Source organism: Phycodurus eques, chromosome 6 (genome assembly GCF_024500275.1).
Source record: "Phycodurus eques isolate BA_2022a chromosome 6, UOR_Pequ_1.1, whole genome shotgun sequence".
Taxonomy (NCBI): domain Eukaryota; kingdom Metazoa; phylum Chordata; class Actinopteri; order Syngnathiformes; family Syngnathidae; genus Phycodurus; species Phycodurus eques.
Genome location: NC_084530.1, coordinates 24,378,198 through 24,401,624, shown reverse-complemented (window position 1 = coordinate 24,401,624; position 23,427 = coordinate 24,378,198). Strand labels below are relative to the sequence as shown.

At 41.0% G+C, this 23,427-nt stretch overlaps 2 protein-coding genes across 4 annotated transcripts; one reads left to right on the top strand and one right to left on the bottom strand.

The window, feature by feature from the left end:
• Nucleotides 1-603: 603 nt before the first annotated feature.
• snapc3 (small nuclear RNA activating complex, polypeptide 3) lies at nucleotides 604-7,338 on the top strand. The gene is made up of 9 exons (XM_061679962.1): nucleotides 604-973; nucleotides 1,466-1,549; nucleotides 1,631-1,709; nucleotides 1,793-1,897; nucleotides 2,117-2,266; nucleotides 2,347-2,429; nucleotides 3,177-3,335; nucleotides 5,507-5,614; nucleotides 7,071-7,338. The coding sequence occupies exons 1-9, from the start codon at nucleotides 741-743 to the stop codon at nucleotides 7,216-7,218; spliced, it is 1,149 nt and encodes a 382-aa protein (XP_061535946.1). The 5' UTR covers nucleotides 604-740; the 3' UTR covers nucleotides 7,219-7,338.
• Nucleotides 7,339-8,307: 969 nt separating this feature from the next.
• On the bottom strand, nucleotides 8,308-22,250 carry psip1a (PC4 and SFRS1 interacting protein 1a). Of its 3 annotated transcripts, none has more exons than XM_061679510.1 (17): nucleotides 22,166-22,250; nucleotides 21,740-21,815; nucleotides 20,579-20,655; nucleotides 18,808-18,946; nucleotides 18,630-18,722; nucleotides 17,880-17,951; nucleotides 16,581-16,631; nucleotides 16,397-16,460; nucleotides 16,226-16,319; nucleotides 15,922-16,132; nucleotides 14,834-14,901; nucleotides 14,252-14,307; nucleotides 13,934-14,004; nucleotides 12,693-12,794; nucleotides 12,414-12,621; nucleotides 9,518-9,599; nucleotides 8,308-8,656 (listed from the first exon to the last, which is right to left on the bottom strand). In XM_061679510.1, exons 2-17 carry the CDS (start codon nucleotides 21,809-21,811, stop codon nucleotides 8,626-8,628), a joined length of 1,491 nt encoding a protein of 496 aa, XP_061535494.1. In that variant the 5' UTR covers nucleotides 21,812-21,815; nucleotides 22,166-22,250; the 3' UTR covers nucleotides 8,308-8,625. The 3 variants fall into 3 exon arrangements, with proteins under 3 accessions (XP_061535494.1, XP_061535495.1, XP_061535496.1); XM_061679511.1 differs by having other exon boundaries at nucleotides 15,949-16,132; XM_061679512.1 differs by lacking the exon at nucleotides 17,880-17,951.
• Between the last annotated feature and the right edge of the window lie 1,177 nt (nucleotides 22,251-23,427).

Sequence of the window (23,427 nt, the reverse complement as noted above, 5' to 3'; positions counted from 1 at the left end):
GGACAGAGATTGAAATGGAAGCACAAAATGTTTTGATAGCTTTTTTTTGTTTTTTAGCAGCAGGTATTATACACTTTTAGTTCTTTCATAAAGACACGAAGAATAGGCTTTACCTTGGCAAATTTGCATTGGGGAATATAAGAACTTTGCAACAAATTCAATGAGATTAGTGAGATTAATTAATGAGGCCTATTTCTCTTACTCTCAAGTGATGTCAGTTATGTGATATTTTGTAAAAAAAACAACAACAAAAAAACCTAAAAAACATTGCAAGCAAACACATAACACTGCATTATTAGAGATGATTAATTAAAAAACAAGATATTACAAAAAATAATAATCATACAAATTTAAGGCAATGATTTTCCACCGTGCTCAAATGCTACTACAGTGGTCCGAATTCCTGTTCGTAGCTTGCATATTCTACTCTGGATATAGGAATTTTATCGGCAAATTATTATTATTTTGCCTGATTTGAGATGAGAAGGTGAAAAAAAAGGAAAGAACATAAAAGGTAAACACCGTTTTCCACTGTTTTACCCACAATCCTTTGCGCGGCGCATTTTCTGGTTGAAAATTAAACCAGACTCCTGTCAACTTGGTCATACAACGACGAATCCAACCGGACCGATTATATTGTTTCCAACATTAAGAACAATACTTACATTTGCTATTGAGGCTTTGCGGTACCCGTACTACATTACCCACAATCCCCAGCGAGCGGCAGTTCCTTCCGAAACATGGCGGCTTCAACTCCGACGTCGGACAACAATCCAAACATCCCCGAATACGAATACGGCAACGCGAATACCACAACGTTTCACATAGACTCGTTGAGAAAGGAGTGGCTGAGTCGACTCACGCCGTCCGACTACTCCCACCGGGCCGACGACGAAGACGCGTTTCACGCCAACTTTGCTCACGAGATGGGAGTCAGCGTGGACATGATGCGGGCGCTGAAAGAAGTCTGCAGGTAACTTGTAGCACACCTGATGCGGTCTGGAAGTGGACACGGCTTCCTTCACATCGGCTGAATGTGAGGAAATTGATGCCCGTCGCACCTGCTAAATTCGGAAAGTAGACACAGCCGCTATTACACACGATGTAGTCAGGTAGAGAAGAAATGGAAAACCTACATCCGTCCTGCTGTGCTCAGGTAGTAGACGTCACCTTTCACACTGGTGTACGTAATCATAAAAAAAAAAAAAAAAAGACAGCCCCTATTAGACTATTAGATTGTTGACGTCAGGAATAAGAGGATAATTTAGAAATAACCTGGGGTTGTCTGGAAATAGACCCCACTTCCATTAGAAATAAGGTCCATCGCACCTAGTGTTGTTGTCAGGGAATAGTCATATCCCATAAGCAGGCCACTGCTCTTTGACGTTTGATACAGCCAGAAAGCAGGCATAAGCCCTATTTCATTGTCATCTTGTTTTATCTTTCTATTTTATCTTTCGAATAGCACTGAGGCGCTTCGTTGCCATCCCGAGGACCAGCAGCCTGTCCCAGAAGTCGTACCAGAGGACCCCACGTTGAAAACGCTTGTGTACGACTTTTTATTGGCTTTGAACTGGTCTTCTCCAGCTTCGAAGACCACGTTGACACCCGCTTGATTTTGTCTCGACAGTGAAAGGAAGAAGAGGCAAGATTACAAATCCTCCCTAAAAATCAGCAAGAACAGACACGACCTCTACGCAGATGAGCAGGCGAGTTGGCGACGACGCCAATGCACGGTTGGGCCTTTCTGAAGGTACCAGCTTTACCGAATTCCTGTTCTGCATTTCCTCAGGAGCGACTGGCCTTCAGAATGAAACCCGAGGCCGTGGAAAACCGGGTTCCCGAAGGAGACGTCATTCTGACGATCAATGTCTACTACCCGGCCACTTTCGAAAAGGTGAGTGCCGACCTCGGCATGGACCCTTCAGAGCTTGCTGGACTTTAAAAGATGTCGGTTAAGGAAAAAAAGATCTCAAATGTTCCTCGTCTTCAACGGATTATATTTAAAGTTCAGAAGATTATTTTCTACAATGTTGTCAAGAAAAGGAAAACTCCAATTCACTTGTACCAGTTGTTGGCTGAGGAATGTTTTCAACGGATCCCCTTCCCGTCGTAGTTCTGCTACGTCCGACCCCACGTGACGCTACTGTTGCTGGGCTCCCAAAGCTTGACGGAGCTGCGGGACGCCATTTGCTGCATCAGCGACTTGCAGGTGTGCGGCGAGTTCAGCGACACGCCGGACGTTGCGCCGGACTTTGTCAGCAAAGTGAGTGTGAATCATCGTTGTCCACCCGGACCTCCTATGTCGCACGTTTAATACGCAGAGGTTATTCTATTGTCTTTCAGGACCACTACAAGTCTGCTTACTTTTTCTTCGAAGGGGTGTTCTATAACGACATGCGCTACCCGGAGTGCTGCGACATCAGCCAGTGAGTTTGAATACGCTTCTTTGTTGTGGACAATAATCCATAACTACTCATTGTTTTGACTTTGGGAACCAGAGACAAACGCAGCCTCTCATGAATTAAGATCTCTTGAATAATTGTACAGACAGGTTTCCGACTGAGTTATCGATAAAAGAGCCTGGAAAATCGGAACTGGAAAAAACATTAAGGGAGAAATTCTCGGTCAAAGGGTCATTTGTGGTCAAATCGGCCGATTACATAAAGCCATCGCGAGTACGATCCAGATGGAGATGCCCTAAGGAAGTGTTTGTGTATATTTTACTCCCTTAGAGGAACCGTTTACTAAAATAATCACACGTAAGTAGAGTAGGCCCATGGGGCAAAACATTGCACTTTTATGTCTACACTAAAAAATATACCTACTCCTATGCCGGAAGTTGTTTAACTCGATGTAAATTGGGGGAAATAATTACATATCTTGCTGAATTTGTTGGTTTTTGAAGTTTGCTCACAGACAAAGAAATTAACAGTTCTATTGATTATGGTCATAAACGGAAAACCAGTCAAAAATGCATTTAAAAAAACAACAAAACAGTAAAACTTATAAAACGTGGTAAATTTGAGTTAAATAAGTATTTGATCCCTGTTGTAGGAATCAATCTCTTACCTTTCAATCTCTATATCACCTCGGGGAAGACTAAAGATTTGTACAAAAGATGTCAAGGGACTACATTTTATGACGAACATTGTGTTTTGTAATCGTCGTTGCAGGACCACGATCACATGGGTCAAGGCCAACAACTTCCCCTCGTATTCCCAGGCCAAGATGGAGGACACGAAGCTGGTGGATCTGAAGGTGAAAGTGGGCTTCCCGTACCTCTACTGCCACCAGGGCGACTGCGAGCACATCGTCATCATCACGGACGTCAGGTAAAACGACAGTGAAACAGTTTTTGCCACACCTCGCGTCTGTTAAATGGCCATTGCACTGCCACCTAAGGACAGCATAAGACAAGACAGACGGACACACCGTACATGGACGTCTGTACAGTATAGACGTCTCAGCTCCTCTCAGAGGATAAAGAATATGACCGAGTGCTGTTATGATACGTAAATGTCTAAATGTGTTGCTGGACTTTTTGTGTTCATATATCAGTTGCTTAAATGGTTAATATACATTTCCCCATTATGTGTTAGCATTAAGCTAGCAGACTTAAGGCTATGTGTTTGTTTTAAATGTGCAATTCTTGTTTTTTTTGTTTGTTTTACTTCACTAGTAAACTTCAACTGGGAGTGGCATTAATCAGCTTGAAGCCTCTTCTTTTTTTTTTGGAATTGTTTTGAAGAATTTATCAAAGTGCTGCTTGTGAGTTGAGTTCACTGCCACCATACAGCGCTCTTATCTCAAGTATGCGTTTGCAAATCAAAGCAAAAAAACTGTCCAAATGACAGCGTATCTCGAAAAAAAGTCGGGTCACGTATCTCAAGGTACCACTGTATTCCCAAAAACCTGTTTCTATTCAGCGCTCTTCTAGTTGTAATTATTGGCATCAACTTCAAACCATGGCTGGTTATCTCAGTATACTTGATGTCTTCTCGTCACGGTTTTCAAATTCCGATGTTTGGGGACGATGGTAACATTTCAAAGCAAGTCTTGTTTTTTTTTTTTTTTTTAATGATGCCATAGGAATGAATGACATCGCCAAGGCTAAAGGTGCTTTTACCATCATCAAATAATATTCTGCAAGCTCTTGTCAGAGCAAGAATCCAATTGGTTTTGAATGCTGGGAGATTCCAAAAAGTTCTGTTCAACACGCCACCAGTTATCACGATCAACATGAATTGGTACGTTCTAACCTCGGGAGCCAAAGCAACATTTGAACAATAACCCTATTGATATCAAAGCTCTCACATAAGATAACCGAGCTGAAACGTCAAACCAATGCATACCTAAGACGTCATTGAGGTTTTTTTTGGCCTCTCACCCCATCAGTCCCAATTTTCAACACATTCAGGGGACCTACCAAGATTTGTATGCCAAAGCAAGAACCCTATTGATTTGAGAGGCTTTCTGACACAGGAATGGCTATTTTCTTAGGTAAAAGGCTCACTGCTCTGCCGAGTGCAACTATCAACAACACTTCTTCAAATGTTTGATAAGTATTCTGCTTTTTTTCAAGGCAAGAACGCTATTGCTTTTGAACAGCACACAATTCAGGGTGGAGGGGCTCATATTTCCGCTCCAGTTTTCAAACCATCATCGCTAGGTGTAAATGACAAGTTGAGCTTGCTCATTCCCCCCTCCCCAAGTGACATTGAGACTTCAGCTGTTTCTTCTTTTTGTATCATTGGTCTGTTCTGCACATTGTCTTAATATACAGCAATATGTTTCTCTTCTTTGTGCCCTGAAAATCTTCTTTCCAGCCTCTGAGAGAAGTTTCTTTTTTTTTTTTTTACCCTGAGACCTTTCAGACAAATTCTGTGAGAAATTGCCTTAAAAAGGGTTTCCTAAAAACACTTTAAGACATAGGGAAGATTACCTACGAGTAAATGTCATTTACCGTGGGACGTCATACTTTTTTGGCAAAGAGATCGTAAGAAAATATGTTCACATGCAATCCCTCTACAGTTTGCTCGCTAAGAGACCAAACTAGATGACGCAAAAGTACACTCCTTGGTGTAGGTAATACAAATGAGAGATATGGTCCTTTGGCTGTTCACTACCAAGCATTCAGTCTCCAGCGAGCGAGCCAACCATGACCTACTTCGGAAACTTGTGTTCAGTGGCGGAAATAAATGGAGTCACACCACCTCGGATGAATGAACTCCACCGTTGTACCTCCGCGAAGCAAATCATCTCGCGGTTGCTCGGCTTTTAAAGACGTGATGCGCTTGGGAACCTCTGTAGTATCGGGTGATATGAAAAGCGGCTTGTTTAACTGCTCTTCACAAGAAACCGCTGTTGCGCCAACAGACAACTCCATCTTTGATGCGTAAGCGGGAGCTCACTACACGTGAAAGCAGCCTCAACAAGAGGCAAATCGGCTGATGCTTTACACCTTATTAAAAGCTGAATTTGTATTTTTTGGGTCCATTTTTAGGCTTACACACAAGGACGACTGCCTGGACCGGAAGTTCTACCCGCTGCTAACACACAAACACCGGGTCGCCACGCAGAAGTGCGCCGTTTGCTACACCTTCATCGCCAGGTGCGCTCTTAAAAATAAATGAATAAATACTCACTCCACACATCTGTCCATTTACACCAGGGGTAGGAAAAATATGGTCCGTGGGCCACATGCAGCCCGTGCTGTTTTTTTTTTTTTTTTTTTGGTAGCCCACTGAACCATTTATATTATGAAGTCCTATAATATTTCTTGCATTAATATAGCCGATCCCCCCCCCCCCCCCCTAAAATTTGTGTTAAAATGAATGTATTTTCAGCCTTCAATTAACCTAAAGCATGTTTTTGGAATGTGGGAGGAACCCAGAGTACCTGGAGGGGGAAAAAAAAAAACACAAACATGCAAACTGTGCAGCCCAGATTCAAAGATTTGATTTTGGTGTATGTGCTACCTTCATTAATCATAAATAATACAATTAAAAAATGAGCAATGATTATGAAAATAAACTTTTGTTGCATTCATTTAATTAAATGTAATTGTTTTCCCTTACAATTGGTCAATCAAAATGAATTTATTCATCTCATTAAATCAGTTCGACTATTGCAAATTAAAATTGTTATGATTAAATTAGTCGTGTCTTGCAATTCGAGTGACCTGACCGAGTTTTTAGTTACAAGCCATCATTTGGCCGAATGTATTTATTTTTTTGCTTTGACTTGAGAGCTCTGTATGGCGGTAGTTAACTGAACTCGCTTCACGATAGGCAGAAGTTTAGAAAATAGTGAAGTTGTTTCAACTCCCATTTGAGGTTTACTGTCACACTAAACATAAAAGAGAATGACATGTTGAGGATTTAAAACAACATAGCTTTGCCTTAGGAAAGTCTGCCTAGGTTAATACTAACAATTCACTAACCCATTGACATGCTAACGGTGAGCACTGATAGTTGCGGTTTAAAAAGCAAGGCATATTTGAATACAAACTGTCGAGCCACACATATTTATTTATAATACTTCGAGGCATATTCTTTATCTTCCACAAAAACGACTATTACATTTTACTGAGTCTTTCATAGTAGTAGGTCTATTTTCTGTACATTGTACAGTATAGTATACTGCCTCGTGGTGGCCAAGTTGGGCTTATCAGGAGCAGCAGCAAAATGAATTGGAGCATTAAATTCTGATGCACAAACTGTTTGTCTACATTCTATTTAATTATTACTTTTTCCTTATTACTATTTTTTTTGTGGTGGAGGCTGAAACTGAAAATTAGTTTCAAGGGTGAAAGAAGATTTGAGAAGTGTTTTTATGAGCTTGGTAACGGAATGAATTAGTTGTATCTCAAGGTGTGACTAAATAATACAATTTAAAACTAAACAATTATGCATATAGTACATACATCTAAATTATTCTACTTTTTACCACCTCTTCAAATGACCTATCTGTTCATTTTGAAAATGAAACGTGGCTCTTGAGCACAAAAGTTTGCCCACCCCACCCCGATTTACACCCTTGACATCACACGTGCTGTTTATCCCCAGGTGGTGCACCACTGGCGACCAGTTCGCCCCGAGTCACCCGTGTCTGTTTTGCGACAAGTGCTTCCGCATGCTGCACTACAATGCTGACGGCAACAAGCTGGGAGACTTTCTGGCCTATCCCTACGTGGACAGCGGCGCGTTCAACTGATGCAGTTTTTCTTCACTCGATGTGCTTACTACATATGTTCATAGTTGTGGCGACAGGCTGACTTCCTGTGTTGTACAGTTTTATTTATATTTCTAAGAGACTTGTAATAAAATTAAGACTTTGAAAGCTTGTTGACTGTGATTTAGTAGTTCAAAGGAACGTAGAGAAGTGGGCGTAAGTCACTTATGAGCAAGTCTCAGCTTTTAACCAAGTTTCAAGCAACTCAACTTCCATCCATCCATTTCCTTTACCGCTTAGGGTCGCGGGCTGCTGGAGCCTATGCCAGCTATCTTCGGGCGGGAGGCGGGGTACACCCAGAACCGGTCGCCAGCCAATCACAGGGCACATAGTGACAAACAACCATTCGCACTCACATCCACACCTACGGGCAATTTAGACTCTTCAATCAACCTACCATGCATGTTTTTGGGATGTGCGAGGAAACCGGAGTGCCCGGAGAGAACATGCAAATTCCACACAGGCGGGGCCGGGATTTGAACCCAGAACTGTGAGGCAGATGTGCTAACCAGTAGTCCACCGTGCCGGCGCAACTCAACTTACTGTGGCAAAAATCAAGAAAGTCATACGATTGCTCTGTCACAACATGCTGCATATTTGTACATTAACCACTTCGCACACAGTATCTGTACTTGCTTTAGTTACCTGTACAAATACATTCACAATCAGTATTATATTGGAACCAAACCAGTATCTGTATTGGCTATTACTTCCTCAATTCATCGGGATGACGCTTAGTGACGGACTTGTTTGACCAGCTATCGGTTAGCTAAACTGTGAAGTTAACGGAGCTTTCTGGGTTTCAGTATGACATAAGTTGGACGTCTGCAGTTATCTCTTTTGGAGTTGCAAACCATGCATAATGCCACTCATTTTTATTTTAATAATCTTTGAATCAAAATTTTGAAATCTGAATCAAATCCTGGGTGGATAAAGGCCAGCTCTTGAGTCAAGGCACAGATGTGGCAATGTTGCAGGATCTCTGTTTAAAATGGTTAATAAATAGTTACTTTTTTTTACTACAGTTAAAAAAATAAAAAAAACAGTGACATCAGTCATAGATGACTGGATAGAACGGTGCACTACTTTATTATTTGACGCTGAAACAGAGCAAACCAAAAGGCACAAAAATAACTCTTATTTACACACACATTTAAAAAAGACATGAACAATGTTTGGAATTAAACATTTTCTTCTCTTACCTAAGTAACTGTAAAAGCTGACAAACTGCGTCGTCTTCAACTACTACGACTACTGAAGAACTGGTAACTTGAAGCAGCAACTTCGACTACAGAGCTCATTAACGTGGAAACCTGTTAAGGTGCTCAGTCACAAGCAACTGGACAGGACTTCCCAGTGTGAAGACCTTGAGGGACCAGTCGGGTTAAGTCAGGCGGAGAGCTCTTGGGACACGGGAGCACTGTGGAAGAGCCGATCAACCAAATTAGAGCAGTTGCAGTAAAATACAATGTTGGAAATAACCTTAAGAACGACTCGCCAGCTTAATGCTAAGGAGCAATGTAAAACGCCATCGACATGGTAATGGTTAGAGTGGATATTCGCAGTTTTAGAAGCCACGGATATTTGAACACAAAACGGGAGCAACACATGTAGACAGATCATAACAATACTCACTGGCATATATTCTCTATCCTTTATGAAAAATGACTAATATTGCAGCATCTTATAGAGTAAGTTACAGTACTATAGTCGAAGTAGTCCATTCTTCTTCTACATGTGTGTCAGCATGCCACAAGTGATATACTGCCTCCCAGTGGCCAAGGCGGGCACACCAGAAGGAACGGCACACTGAATTGCATTGCAGCATTAAATCATGATGCACAAACTGTTTAATTCCTTACATTATATTTATTATTATTGTTATTGTTGTTTTAGAAAGTACAATATTATAGAGTACCATTTGTATTATGAAAGAAAAAAAAATTGTAGGGGAAGCTAGAACGGAAAATAGCATTTCTATTCATTTCAATGGGGAAAGATGATGTGATGAGTGATGAGAGTGATGTAGAGTTGCGGTCACAGAACGAATTAAACTTGTGTCTCAAGGCTACACTGTATGCACATTTCCCAACTTTTCTCTTCTGTTTTTTTATACATTTTTGACTGCGATTACAATAAACAACCATAAAAATTGGAAACTGTTAATTTCTTTGTAAGTGAGCAAAATAAGAGGTTCAGCAGGAGATTGAATCAATATTTAACGCACTGTATACCAGGTACTTACCGGTAAATTTATTTATTTATTTAAGTAAGAGGCTACCTGAGGTTCTCCCCCGGCGAGGCATCTTCACGTGGCTCCTGCTTGCTCTCCTCAGTGCTCTGATCTCCTTCGCCTGCCTTGTCTACATGGTTAAAGCACACACAAGCTCAGACGTCCAAAACAAACCACAGCAAAGACGAGAATTCGTGAGCATGTGATGACACATGTCTTAGCCCCAGACCTTGGATAATTACAATTTCACGTAAATTGGCCGCACCCTCGCCTGAGAAAGGAACCTTTTCACGCAAGCAAAGTATTCATCGGGCCCGACCACCCGCTCAAGCTCAGGATGTGGCGTGTCCCCCACCCCCCGCAACCTCGCTCTCAAGAGATCCTGTGACCTGCTGAAAAAGGACGTAGGATGCAGACCGGGAACGCGGTTCTCAGGATGCTGCGTGACTTGTCGGTTCTGAATGGATTTCGCCGGCGGCCAAACTGAAGTCAGTCAGAATCTCAAGTGACTCGGCCAGGCATTTGATTTTTTTTTACCAAAATGGTAGTGTGCTGCGTCCCCGCGTTAAGCAACGGGCTCCAATTAAGAGGAGCGCTCACGCCCGATGATAAACACAAAAGTGCACATTGTTGGCCTTGTATGGATTCTTTCCACCCTCACCGCTTTCATAGCTAATCATATGAATCTATGAATGAATCTTTGCACATTGATCACCAATTCCTCCATGGAGGGAATTTAATTTTGACCATTGTTAGTTTACATCCTTGTCAAGTATTTTATTTAATGATGGTTATATTATTTTCTCCCCCCAAGGATGTAGAATGTCCATCCATCCATCCATTTTCTGAGCCGCTTTTCCTCACTAGGCCTCACTAGGGTCGCGGGCGTGCTGGAGCCTATCCCAGCTGTCATCGGGCAGGAGCCCTGGCTGGCAACCAGTTCACCCTGAACTGGTTGCCAGCCAATCGCAGGGCACATACAAACAACCAACCATTTGCACTCACATTCACACCTACGGGCAATTTAGAGTTGTCAATTAACCTACCATGCATGTTTTTGGGATTAATGTACACAAAATGTCTGTATGGTACAACGGAAACTCCGAACTCTACAAGTGGTTCTTTGTTTTTTTTTGCGATGCCACCTGAGGAGGATGCCAGTAATGGCAAAAAGGAAAGTTAAGATATTGTGATCAATGACCCAAGCATACTTTGGTTTTAGAATGTGGGAGGAAGCCGGAGTACACGCAGAAAAACAGGCAAGCAGGGGGAGAACATGCAAACGCCGCACATGAGGGCCGTGAGCTGAGATTGGAACCCAGAACCTCTCGACTGTGAGGCCATCTAGCTAACCACCATCTGTGCTGTGACTCATTTGAACATGAGCAACACACTTAATTAAATATCAATTATGTGGACACATTTTACCAAGTAGGCGCTAACGTGAATAGCGTACAGCTGAAAGCATAAAGAAGGGCGGATAAGCGTTTAGCACGTCCGCCCGGTCTCTGGGATTGAATCTGAGCTGTGGAATTTGCACGTTCTCCCTGTACTTGCGTGGGATTTCTCTTAGACCTGCTATTGATTGGGGACCAGTCCAGGGTGTACTTAGTTTTTTTTCCCCAAAGAATTATTCTGAAGTTAAGCACTTTATTTGAACATGAAATACTTTCTATTTACTTGCTCTTATTTTGAAATTTGCAGTCCTACTTTTATTTAGTAAATGAGAAAACACACAGTTGCGTTTGATTTCCCAGGCAGAATTTGTAAGACGGGTACAATTCTTTAAAGAAAACATGAAGGACCAGGTGAAAACCCATTTAATTTTATTTTAATTGGATTCAAATTAAAACTGTCAAGTAATTCAGAAAAGCATTATCATTAAACAAAACATAACCCCCCAAAACATAATAAAATGAATGATGGTTGTTGTTCAGTCACCAGTCGTATTTAAAAAAAAAAAAAAAAAAAAAAAAAAACCAACAATATTTCACAAATTTTGCCAGGGTATGTAAAGGTATGAGCACAACTGTACATATATGCAGTCCTACGTACCCCTGTCATATTGGAATGAAAGTGTAGGCTACACCTTTTTCATAACCTCTAAATGGGGGGGGGGCATATTAGAATTAAAGTGTACACCTTTCTCATAACCTTTAGGTGGCGGTGGCATATTGCAATGAAAGTGTACAGCTTTTTCATAACCTCTAGATGGCGGCATACATTTATCAAATGTGAAGTTTTTTTCCCATCCATCAATTTATTTTCAACACCGCTTATCCTGGTTAGGGTCGCGGGACGCCGGAGCCTATCCCAGCTGACTTCGGGCGAAAGGTGGACTACACCCTGAACTGGTCGCCAGTCAGTCGCAGGGCACATATAGACACCGACAACCATTCGCACTCACATTCACACTCTCACTAAGTGGAAACTGATCCCACGCTGCCCGCACCAAACTCAGGCGAGTGTACCACTACACCATCAGTGACTTCAGGCTTTTTTCCCCAATTTTCCCCTATACCCATGTATAATGCGCACTATTGACTTGACATTTTGGGGGGGGGGGATGCGCATTATACACGAGAAATTCCGGTAATCATTGTCACGCTTGTCGGGGAAACAAAAACGTTGTTGACGTTTAACTAACCAACTAAATAACTATGAGGAAAATATTTTTGCCAACCAACAAAATTAACACTGCGCCATATGTACTGTATTTCATTGCACAGTTATAGATTTATGGCCTAGACACATTTTTCTGTCATTAAGATTTCACTACTGCGTTAGTGTAGACGAGGGATAGATTACGGCGCATTCTGAGTTGCGTACAAATTTGGGTGACGTCACCGCTGAAAGAATGTAATGACTGCCTGTACTCTCTTTTTCTATGATAGCCAAACAAAATGAAGGTCAACCACTGTACTTTCAAAAGAATGACACCAACCTGTGCCTGCGTTGTTTTCCTGCGCTTGCTCCGCTTTCCTCAGCGTTCCCTTCTTGGCCTCCTCGTGCTGCCGCTGCTCGGCTAAGGACCTGTTGAGCACCTTGCTGAGCACGCACTCGCCCTCGCCCACCAGGAACATGCTCTTGAACTTGTTGTACAGCATGGTGGCTTTGTCCATCACATCCTGGCTGGCTTTGAACCTGCGGATCTGGAACACAATTAACAAACGTGACGCGGAAGGTCGGGACTGCGATATTTTTTGGCAGGAGCGCGTCTTGCCTTCTTCAGTGTGGCGATGAGTTCGCTTTGCTTCTGCAGGTGCTGAGTGGTCACCTGAAGGGTGCTGATCTCATCCAGGGCGTCCAGGCACTTTTTCACGTCCTTTACACGAACAAACACACGCAGTTACACTTTTTCAACCGTAGTGTGACGGGAGAATCTCTCGCAGAATGTTTTAAACTCCTGTTTCCATATCAATGTTGTATTAATAAAGATCATGGAGGAGTTTCTGTAGCAGAGGTCTGCATGCATGTAGGAGTTAACTGATGTGTATCTTTAGACAGCAAAATAGTTGAATTGTCAGCATATCAACTATTGTACTCCATTGTATTCACTTGCTACAAGGAGTGACTGATAAGCAATCGATTCTACGCAATCAACAGAATTCTTAACGATGAATGAATCTATTGTTATGCCCACGATGTAGTGAACTTCCAAGAGGCGCCTGCAGAAAACTGCAGTTGTTTGTTTACATTAAAATTTAAGACCCAGCAGCTATTGCGAGTGACGTCATACGTGATGTGATGGCGGGTTTATAATTTCAGCATCCTGGTACACTCATACTATTCAGCGGAGACGTCATTCTTGTTCCTTTCTCTCAACGACACTGGGCTACTTTACGCAATGTGTCGTTGAGTTCTGTTCATTTAACAGTGATTAATTATTAAGGAAACCCAAGTGTTCAGACTTTTTTGCCGTATTAAGTGTTCCCCTGCCTTTTTATGATTCACTACTTGTGAAGTCACCTTTTTGAATATTTCTCTTTGCAAAGTAGCATTACTTATTTGGTTTAAAAAAAAAAAAAGAAAATTCTTTGGGTATTTTGACAAAAGCATATTACGGGCATGCAATTGATCAACTGGGAACTGTTTTAAATTGTAATTTAAAAAAAAAAACATAATACGTCTTCTGTGCAAGGTCAGGGTCAGAATGCCCTGTAGCGCATTGTCATAATTCATCGTGTCATCATCTCCAAATGAATAAAAACACCTTTGGACATGTCTTGTCGACGTCACTGCAGTAATCAAGCATGGCGGTAAATTAACACAGTATTTAAGGTACAATCACAGTCTTATCAACTCACAAGCGCATCGAGCTATTCATCTAGCACATGGTAGAACATTAGAAGGACAAACTCTGGTTCTATTTACGGCGAGATGAACAATCAACACATTGTTCTGCGTATCACCCCGAAGTGACGCACAGACTTTTATTACCCAAAAAAGGAAACAGGAACTCACAGGATTGTCGATCTTCAACGAAATCTTGATTTCACTGTGCAGACGTTGGAGCTTCACATCTGTGGAGATTTCTGTGAACGAAGAGGCCCAATTCAATGGTGGCGTTCACTATTTTCAAAAAGAAGAAAGCGTCTAATGGGGGAAAAAAGGATGTTCAGTGGTTTAATCGCTTTTGGTTCATTGTGCCACATGGTCTCATGTAACAGGTTTCGTGGGATTAGTGAAGTTTATGATTTGATCCATTGATTCTTGACAAATATGGAAACACTTACAAGGAATCACACAGTATTGAGAGGTTAGCCCTGGTGGTGAACTTACCCTTTTTCTTGGCCCCTGACCGCTCTTCGGTTTTCTTGGAATCATCTTTGTTTGCTCTGTTTGCAGATGGTACCAACAACAAAAAAAAAAAAGATGTTTGACACTACAAATGACACAAAATATGTCTTTTGAGAACTCCTTTGAGCAAGGCATGATACACATCAGGCAATGCTTCTCAACAAGAGATATTTATAAAGTCGTGTATGTTTGAGTGGCCAGAGCAGCTTGCAGCCAAACCTCCAATCTTGTCTCATTGATTGGACTCCGGGTTGGCTCACACCTGACTCTTGATTATCTCTTGGAGAATCCGTGGCCTAGAGGTTCACTTACTTTTTCCCTCCCTGCCCTGCAAATCTTTACATTATTTTCAATAAAAATATGAAAACAGAATTGTTTGTGTGGTATTAGTTTAAGTAGACTGTTTGTTCATTCTTGTGATTTAGATGATGAGCCCACATTTTATGACCAATTAATGCAGAAGTTTTAGAAATTCCTAAGCGTTCACATACTTTTTCCCCTCTGCTGTACTTGTCTCCCAGCGCTCATGCATTGTAATACTTTAGTAACAACACGTGTACTTACTCCTCTTTCCGCCGGCGTGCGTCCTTGTCCATGTCAGCGTTCTGATGTTTTTTCCTGCTTTTGTTTTTCTAAGATAGGTTGAGGAAAAAATAAATTAAAAAAAATATATATATATATAGAGGCGGCACGGTGGACGACTGGTTAGAGCGTCAGCCTCACAGTTCTGAGGACCCGGGTTCAATCCCCGCCCCCGCCTGTGTGGAGTTTGCATGTTCTCCCCCCGTGTCTGCGTGGGTTTTCTCCGGGCACTCCGGTTTCCTCCCACATCCCAAAAACATGCATTAATTGGAGACTCTAAATTGCCCGTAGGCATGACTGTGAGTGCGAATGGTTGTTTGTTTCTATGTGCCCTGCGATTGGCTGGCGACCAGTTCAGGGTGTACCCCGCCTCCTGCCCGATGACAGCTGGGATAGGCTCCAGCACGCCCGCGACCCTAGTGAGGAAAAGCGGCTCAGAAAATGGATGGATGGATATATATAGATAAGAGATTCGAGGTTTCGGAATTTCCACTTGGGCCTCCTGGTATGTTCTAACCATCCTTGAGTGGCTTTTCTCCAGGTACTTTCATACACATTTGAGAAAAATGCATGATTAGCCTTACTGAAGACTCTAAATTGTGGTGTGACTGTGAATGGTAATCTACAGTGTATATAAAAAGTCGACACGCCACTGTTCAAGTGCAAGGTTTTTGTCATGTTGCCACAGTTCCAATTGAAGAAAAAGGGCCCCAAAGCATAATGCTGCCACCAATATGCTTCACTGTAGGTATGGTGTACTTTTGGTGATGAACAGCGGTGTGTTTGAGCCATACCTCGCATTTAAGCTCTAATATGATTGATTAATTCTAGACACAGTTACATTCTCATTATGAGAGGGTGTGCAACCACATTATCTCAGTTATCTTTACATCCCCTCCTGAAAAATGTAAAAAATAAATAAATAAAAATTCAATGAAGTTCTGTATAGGTCACATTAACGGTGGAAAAAGTTTTGAAATTATGTATCTTGGTCTAATTTTTTTTATATCACAAAAACCTGGCATTTGAGCAGCGGTGTGTACACTTTTTATACCCACTGTATATGTTACCTGTGATTGGCTGGTGAACACACTTGCCTCGTCATCATCCGAGGCACCCGAGGAGCTGCCGTCTTTGGACTGTTTCTTCTTCTTGGTCTCGGGCTCTTTCCCCTCGCCGTCCTTCGCCTTGACGTCCTCCTTCCTTCGCTTGTCCTCCTCGAGGGTCTTGGACTTGTCCTCCGCCACCCTCTTCCTCTTTTTGTCCGACTCGGCCATGTCTCTGAAGGGCCAGGAAGACCACAGTGTCAATTATCTTTTTTTTTTTTTTTTTTTTTAACCTAATGTTTTGCGACGGATGTGTGTGAGCGTTTACATTTCACTCCCTGATCCTGGCCGGTCGTGTTGCTGCAGCTTAAGCAATTTTTCACTTTTGGGCTTCCTGCCTCGTCGTTTGGGTGCATCCCCACCTGACAAACACATACATCATTAGTTATTACTACATTACACGGAATATTATGGGATGACCAAGGACATTTCAATTTACCAGCAGGACTGACTGGACTCGCCGGGGGAGCTTCCGCTGCCTCAGCCTCCCGCTCACCCTCATTCTGAATAAAAACAACAATATCAAAATTCAATCTCTTTCGAACAAGATTTCATAAATAGATATATAATTGAAACACCTAGCGACGTCATTAATTTAAATAAAAAAATAAATAAACAATGACCTTTCTTTTTCGTCCTCTCTTCGGTTTAGGAGCCTCCACCTGGGCTAAATCCTGTAAAGTGCCGGCGTCAGTTTACACATAAAAGAAAAAATTAAAATGCATTTATTCTGCTAATGTAGTGAAATACAGCAAACACAGCCAACTTAATTAATTTTTTTGCTCTTGCACTATAGTGTCATCATGTGGCGAGGTCAGGACTGGCACTCTTTTCAAGCTTAAGCAATGCACTAGCGCTCTTCAAGGGACCCAAGGATGCTTAACAGTATCTTATCTTATCTTATCTTATATTTAAGGTATATCTGTACATAAATATATTCAAATATTTCAGTTCAATTCAAAAAGCAAAACTCATAGGATATAGATTTATGAAACACATTGGGAAATACAATCCAAATTCAATTCCAATTCCTATCAAATTTTCATATTAAAAATGATTGTGATGTTTTCTTACGTAATATTCTCATTTCTCGAGATGGGGAAATTTGAGTTTTCATTGGCTGGAAACTATATTCATCAAAATTATTCAAAATAAAATGATACACTATTTCACTTTGTGTAGTGACTCGATATAATCTACGAATTTCACTTTTTGAATTGAATTACAGAAATAGTTTTCCATGATATTTAAATTTATTGAGATGTATTCGTGTGTGTGTGTGTGTGTGTGTATTCCTGTTACTGAAGGACCCAAAACCATTTATTTAAAAAAAAAAAAAAAAGTCTGGACACAGCTTTAAAAGGCATGAGAAATTGTAATCCGAACTTTTGACTGGAATTGTATGTAATTCACTACACAGTTTATAATTCAAATTTAGAAGATGCAAAAATATACATCAGATATTACATTTGATGAAAATGACCATGACACTGAGAAAGAGTTTCCAATGGATCTGAACCAGAACGCATTTTACAGCAATATAAATGAAACTTGGGAAAGCCCATTTAAAAGGTTCAGATGCAGATGTGAAAGCAAAGCGAAAGTGAAACATGCAGTGGCGAACTTGTTAAAAAGATCTTGAACATGATGCAAACCAGGAAGCGGTGACGCCGAAGCCCACAGAGGAAACCATGCAGGAAATTAAAATCAATCATCACAGTGATGATGACACAGAGGCACAGACATCATTCAGATTTTTATCTTAATTTTCCTACAACAACTTGACCGCTTGCTGAGACACTTTATGGATCAGTGGTACTGCTAATATAAACACGTTGATTAGTGAAATAAATGCTGAACACCTAGTAAAACCAAACCATGCCCCTGCCAATCTTATATCTCCCAGCATGCAAAGTACGTACATCCTGCTTCTGAAGAACCTGCTCAGAGATCATAGGCCCTTCTTCCTCCACCTCTGCCTCCCTTCCTGGAACCTGAAAGGTTAAAGGGCGTGTGTTCCAGTTTGTGGAACCTCAAAATTAGTGGTGCAATTGGGAATAGCAGTGTTGTTTTTTTCTCCCTTATTTGTCCCCCCCCCTCCTTTTTTTAAAATTTTTTTTTAATGCATGTGTTTTTGGTTTAGGGTACCAGTAATAGCATAGAAGAAACGTGCGGTGATAACTATAAACACAGGAAAGCAAACGAATCGTTACACCCTTATTAGTCTCGATGTAAAGAGGCAAGTAAACGAGAGTCGAATTATTCTATTTTAGCCTCAGTATGAATACAATGTTACTGCTTATTAAAGGTAACATGTTTTGTTGTCTTTTGCATTATGTTAACGTATTTTTAAAGTCGCGTTATGCCGTTGTCATTTAAGTTTTCTTTTCATGTTTATCTTACAACACTGTCGTTACAGTTAATAAAGGTTTTACGATGCCGGTAATTTGATACAAGGATGGCTTATTTAGTTCACCCATCCATCCAATTTCTGTACCGCTTATCCTCACTAGTTCAGATGGAGAAAAATGATTTTGAAATTCAAACATATCTGCTTTGAATCAATATATAAAACAGAAGCAAGAAAACAGGAAGCTATGATGAAGAAGTAGCAGTCGATGACATCAAGCAGATGACTTTCCAAGTAGATTTCGTTCCAAAAGAACACTTACTTTTGATGAATTTCTTTCCTTATCATCTGCCTCATCCTGCCTCTCTAGGCCAGCGTCTGAATCCTTCTCAGACAAAATTTCAGGACGAATCGGCTATAGAAAGACAAGAAAATAACGTGAGATGCACAGGAATGAAATTTTTACTAATACATTTTTGCCAACTATGAGAGATGCAAACCTTGGGTGCCGTCAGCTCCACTTTGGGGTTGTTCTCAATCTCCCACAGTCCTTCGTTGAAACCCTTCCTCTTGTTGGGTTTGGCATACTTCTCCTTGTTGGGCTGGTACAGAAAGATGTCTTTGGGGCCAAGAAAGGCACTGTTGGGAAGATTGAGCGTAACGTTGATACAGCGGTGTCGAATACAGTGGAGCCTCCCATATTGTCAAGAAGTGAGTTTAATGACTAATACCGTTTGTGTAAAGTGCCAGTGTGCATATTTGTTTGTGTTTGCATGTGTGACGTCAGATCAGTTGATGCTAGCGTGTTATTTAGATTGGTGAACGAGCAAATACTATCGATGAGCCTCACGTGAAGCTCGTTTGTTTGTGTTGAATAATTTAACTACTGAATACAGTCATACATGTAACATGGGTTAATGATTGTGTACATGCTATAAGCATGGTGTTGGTGCTTTATGAGCCTCTCCATTTTAAGTGATTAGCCGCCATCTTGTGGCATCTATGCGCAATTACAAACCCCTTTTTGGCGGGGGGCGTCAATTATTTGCAGATTTTTGCTACTTGCGGCAGGGCACGGCCCTGTTAGAGCGTGACCAATAAGTGTTTTTTTTAGGGCCGATAACGATATTGGGGGCTGAAAAAAGCAGATATCTGATGTATCGGCCGATATCCTATCTGATAAACAATATAACAGATATGTGAAAAAAGAACATTGATATACACAGAATATGTACTGTACATGAACACAAATACTCATAATACCCAAAATATTCAAGACAAAGAATCAGAACACTACCAATTCCTAAAATCATCTTCATCTTACTGGAAACATTTCAAAAGTAAATGCTGAAGCAAACACTGAAAAGTGAAAAAAAAAACAGTTTGCATGCATGTATAACGTTACTAGACTTAAGAAGACTTGAGATTTTAAGTAAAAATTTTGCTTCATTCAGCACAAAATTCTAAATAAATGAAAGCCTTTTTAAAATCAATCATTTGAATCATCATTTTTGAAGACGTTAACTTGTGAGTGTATGTGCCCCGGTAAATTCTGCATGGCAGTATGAAGTGGGACGCTGTACAGTAGTTTTATAATATTGGCGGACATGGGAGTTATGTGAGAGACATTAATGTTCAGGAAAGATTGTGGTCATACAGTTCATAAAAGGAGTTGTTCACAGACACCCCACATACTTTACTTTATATTTACTCGGTTAAATGTTCCACTGTGTAATGTTGATGCTTCTGAACTGTAAGTGAAGGCATCATGCAAGTGTGTGATTGTGTGCTGCATGTCTGTGTGTGACGCTTGGGCAGCGTGCACAACAGCATAGACAAACGGGAGCAGCACGAAAGTATCTCCACACAGCAAAAAAAGATAATACATTGGTTAAATACTGACTGATGGCGATTTATTGGTGATATAATAATATAATCGGCCCACAGATAAATCAGTCGAGCTCCAGTACCTAGCCCACCAAATTCACTATATTTGTATCTTTTTATTTAGCTACATGTGACATATTCAGAGCCTCTCAGTGTGATGAGGTACAAGGACAATAAAAATCCGTAAACCAAAGACCTCCCTCTACACCCCATGTCTTCCAGGCTACTATGAAGTTGCAAAGTCATTAGAGGCAGTAGAGGATTTGTGTTTGGTGACATCTCCATGTGCCACATACACACAGTTCAGTGTATGAAGTGCTGCAACAATGAGTGTAAAAAAAAAAAAGAAAAGAAAAAAAAAAAAGCTTTTGTGTCATCACTCACGTTTCATGGGTACCAAAGAAGAAGATGGGTAATTTGATGTTGGATGGCTTTACAGCGCCATCTGGGACTTCATCGATCTGTCAGCGGAATAAAAAAATGAAGTGAATTTATTATTTTTGCCATCATAAAAAACCTTGTTTTAAAGGTCCCATACTTTGGCTGTTTAGACCTCCATAGAGTGACTATCTACCATGGAGTTAGTATAAAAGTGTACATTTTATTTATTAAAAAAACAAACAAAAAAAAAACACCTTGGTTTTGTCATCCGTGTGTCTAGAAAAGGCTCCTCAGACAGTTACTTCTGTTTCAGTTTTGTATCCACTTTGTCCATATTTGGCTAAGACCACCCCCTTTCCTCCGATTGGTTGCCTCCGTTTAGAAGACCCACTTGTGAGAGCATGTGTTTGTTATGGTGACGGCGCTGGCTCGGGAGCGGAGAGGTAGACGGAGAGCTTCGCTAGCTCAAGAAATTGCAAATGACCTGATTTCAGACCTCACGGCCAAAAAACGTCTAGGGTTAAGTAGCATTTGAACATTCCTCTGTGTCATACACGTTAACCCCTGTCGGATAAAACTAAAGGAGAACTGTTTACCCTTGTGAAGACCTCTGAAAGACGTAATCGAGAGCGTACAGGAAGGTCCTTGCAGAGCAAGGCTGTCACCTAGAAGTGTTTTATAGCTATTGTTGGAATTATGATGGTGCATGTGATGAAAATATCGTCATCCATCCTAGTGTGCGAGGGTCCTTGCAGGCCCGTCTGCAGTCGAACGTATGCAACCTGCTTTTTGTGACAGCGCAGTCTGAACGCATATAAGTGCGCCAAACAACAACAACGAATGTGAGCAATTTTTGACAGCGACTAGCTACTACCTACCAAAAAGAAACAATTACCCTCACATCTAAAAAAGAAATAGTCACTTTATTTTTGTTTGGAAATGGAGACGCTGGGTAACAACATGGTGCCCATAAATCACGTGACACCGATTTAACCAATGACAGAGCAGTGTAATGAATCACAGTCTGTCCAGACATTTTTTTATTAATACCGTATTTGACTTTGGTCCAACCACTGGCAGGTACTCTCTGCAGTTGAGTAAATAAAAGCCAGATGCAGTTCTCATGTCGTTGACCATGTAAATGTGTCAGAGTAACATACTTACTCTCGCTGGCCAGTGGGGATAGCCCTTCATTTTGGCAAAAATCAGATCACCAGGCTTCCAGTCGCCGGCCATTTTTCTGTCGCAAAACATGAGGAAAAACATGAAGCTAATACTGCCAACACATGACATGTGGGTGCCCCTCCCCCTGACCGTCACCATCTTCAACCATTCATTCACACACACAAAGATGATTCACACAGCACAACAATGCTTCCATTTCACACGGAAATATAAATAAATAGGACTCAAATGCTCAAGCGGCATCACGTGGGAGGCAGCACCGGACGTCAACAAACGCGCTAGCATCTCGCTAGCAGTCGGTTGTTCGATGCTAATGCTTTACCCACGACCAAAAATCAGCGTCTGCCGACCGATTTTGAGTCGCGTGGAGAATATAACGACGTCAACTAGGAGTGAGGTATTTACTTGTCAGTCGCTGTGGCGCAACGTATACCCTCCCAGAAAAGCTTCCTTTCCGCACACAATCCAAACCACGTTTTGCCCTCCCGCGCGAGACGTCATCGGACAGTACCACTACGATATAAAATACCGTGGGGTGCCACTTTAAAAAAACATCTTGCTGAGATTAATAATCCCCGTTTTGAACTATGGTGAAGAAACGACATATTTTCTAATTACTAAAAAAAAAATCTATTCAATTATTTCACGCGGACGGTTTGTTTTATACTTTTAAATATCAATAAATAACCCACCCCCCGTTACAAGTAGATGAGAGCCGCTATCGTTGCTTACAAACACGTATGCGCCATGCTCTGATGTCACAGCGAGGACGGCAAGGAAGGAATTGTGTCATCACTTGCTTGCCGTGGTGCTGAATTTCTGTACGTCTCACAATACATTCTGTCAATTAAGTACTTTCACAAACAAAAAGCACTGAAACAAATTGAGTTTTGAATTGCTCTAAATGTATTTATATGAATACCTTTGCCCCTAGCATGCTATATAACTGGAATTTTCATTTTATTTATTTTATTTTCCTTTCCTTTTCCTGTGTTCATCTTGGATGACTTCTGTATTTCTATTGGTCACTATTCAGGACTTGTTTTGGTTAACTGTTTGGCTCTGTGCATTTGTGTTGTAAGCAGTTATCTATTACTGTATAATACACGTTGGGAGAAAATAAAATTCAGTACATCTATTATTGCAGGGGTTCTCAAACTTTTGACGGCAAGTTGCACCTAAAAAAAAACATGTGAGATCTCCAAGTACCACCGAAATGTCAAACATTAAAATACAAAATCGTAATATGGCCTTTGTGTTCATCAGAAATGAGGTTTTATTCCTCCTCGTGGGTTGGTTGGTTGGTGCAAAACTTCAGCTTCAGTCAACTTTGACTTTCCAACCACATTTGTGGCAATTTGCAGACATTGATACATTTAATAATAAGCACCTATGGTAAGTATGATGTGCTTTATTTATTATTATTTTTTTGTCATGTTATTAGACAAACATTGATTCTGAACTGCTCCAGATAATGTACGTAGCACAGGTACATGCTTTTTTTTTTAAATTGCATGTTTTGTACTGTATTGATGGTTTCGATCATTGTGACGTGATAGTGGGTGCAGGTGGATAAAGTCGAATGAAGGCCCAGGTTGTAAATGCATGTCCCGCAACTGCAGTTCATAATTCAGAATTTTAACGAATATGTACAGAAAAAAAAATCT

Excerpts from the sequence above, each read along its gene's own strand:
- snapc3 (XM_061679962.1), top strand. The coding sequence starts at position 741 with ATGGCGGCTTCAACTCCGACGTCGGACAACAATCCAAACATCCCCGAA. Across the intron at positions 2,430-3,176 it reads GAGTGCTGCGACATCAGCCA|GACCACGATCACATGGGTCA; the intron begins GTGAGTTTGAAT and ends TCGTCGTTGCAG. Across the intron at positions 5,615-7,070 it reads TGCTACACCTTCATCGCCAG|GTGGTGCACCACTGGCGACC; the intron begins GTGCGCTCTTAA and ends GTTTATCCCCAG.
- psip1a (XM_061679510.1), bottom strand. The coding sequence starts at position 21,811 with ATGGCCGGCGACTGGAAGCCTGGTGATCTGATTTTTGCCAAAATGAAG. Across the intron at positions 14,308-14,833 it reads GCACGCCGGCGGAAAGAGGA|AGCAAACAAAGATGATTCCA; the intron begins GTAAGTACACGT and ends ATCTGCAAACAG. Across the intron at positions 9,600-12,413 it reads GGAAAACAACGCAGGCACAG|ACAAGGCAGGCGAAGGAGAT; the intron begins GTTGGTGTCATT and ends TTAACCATGTAG.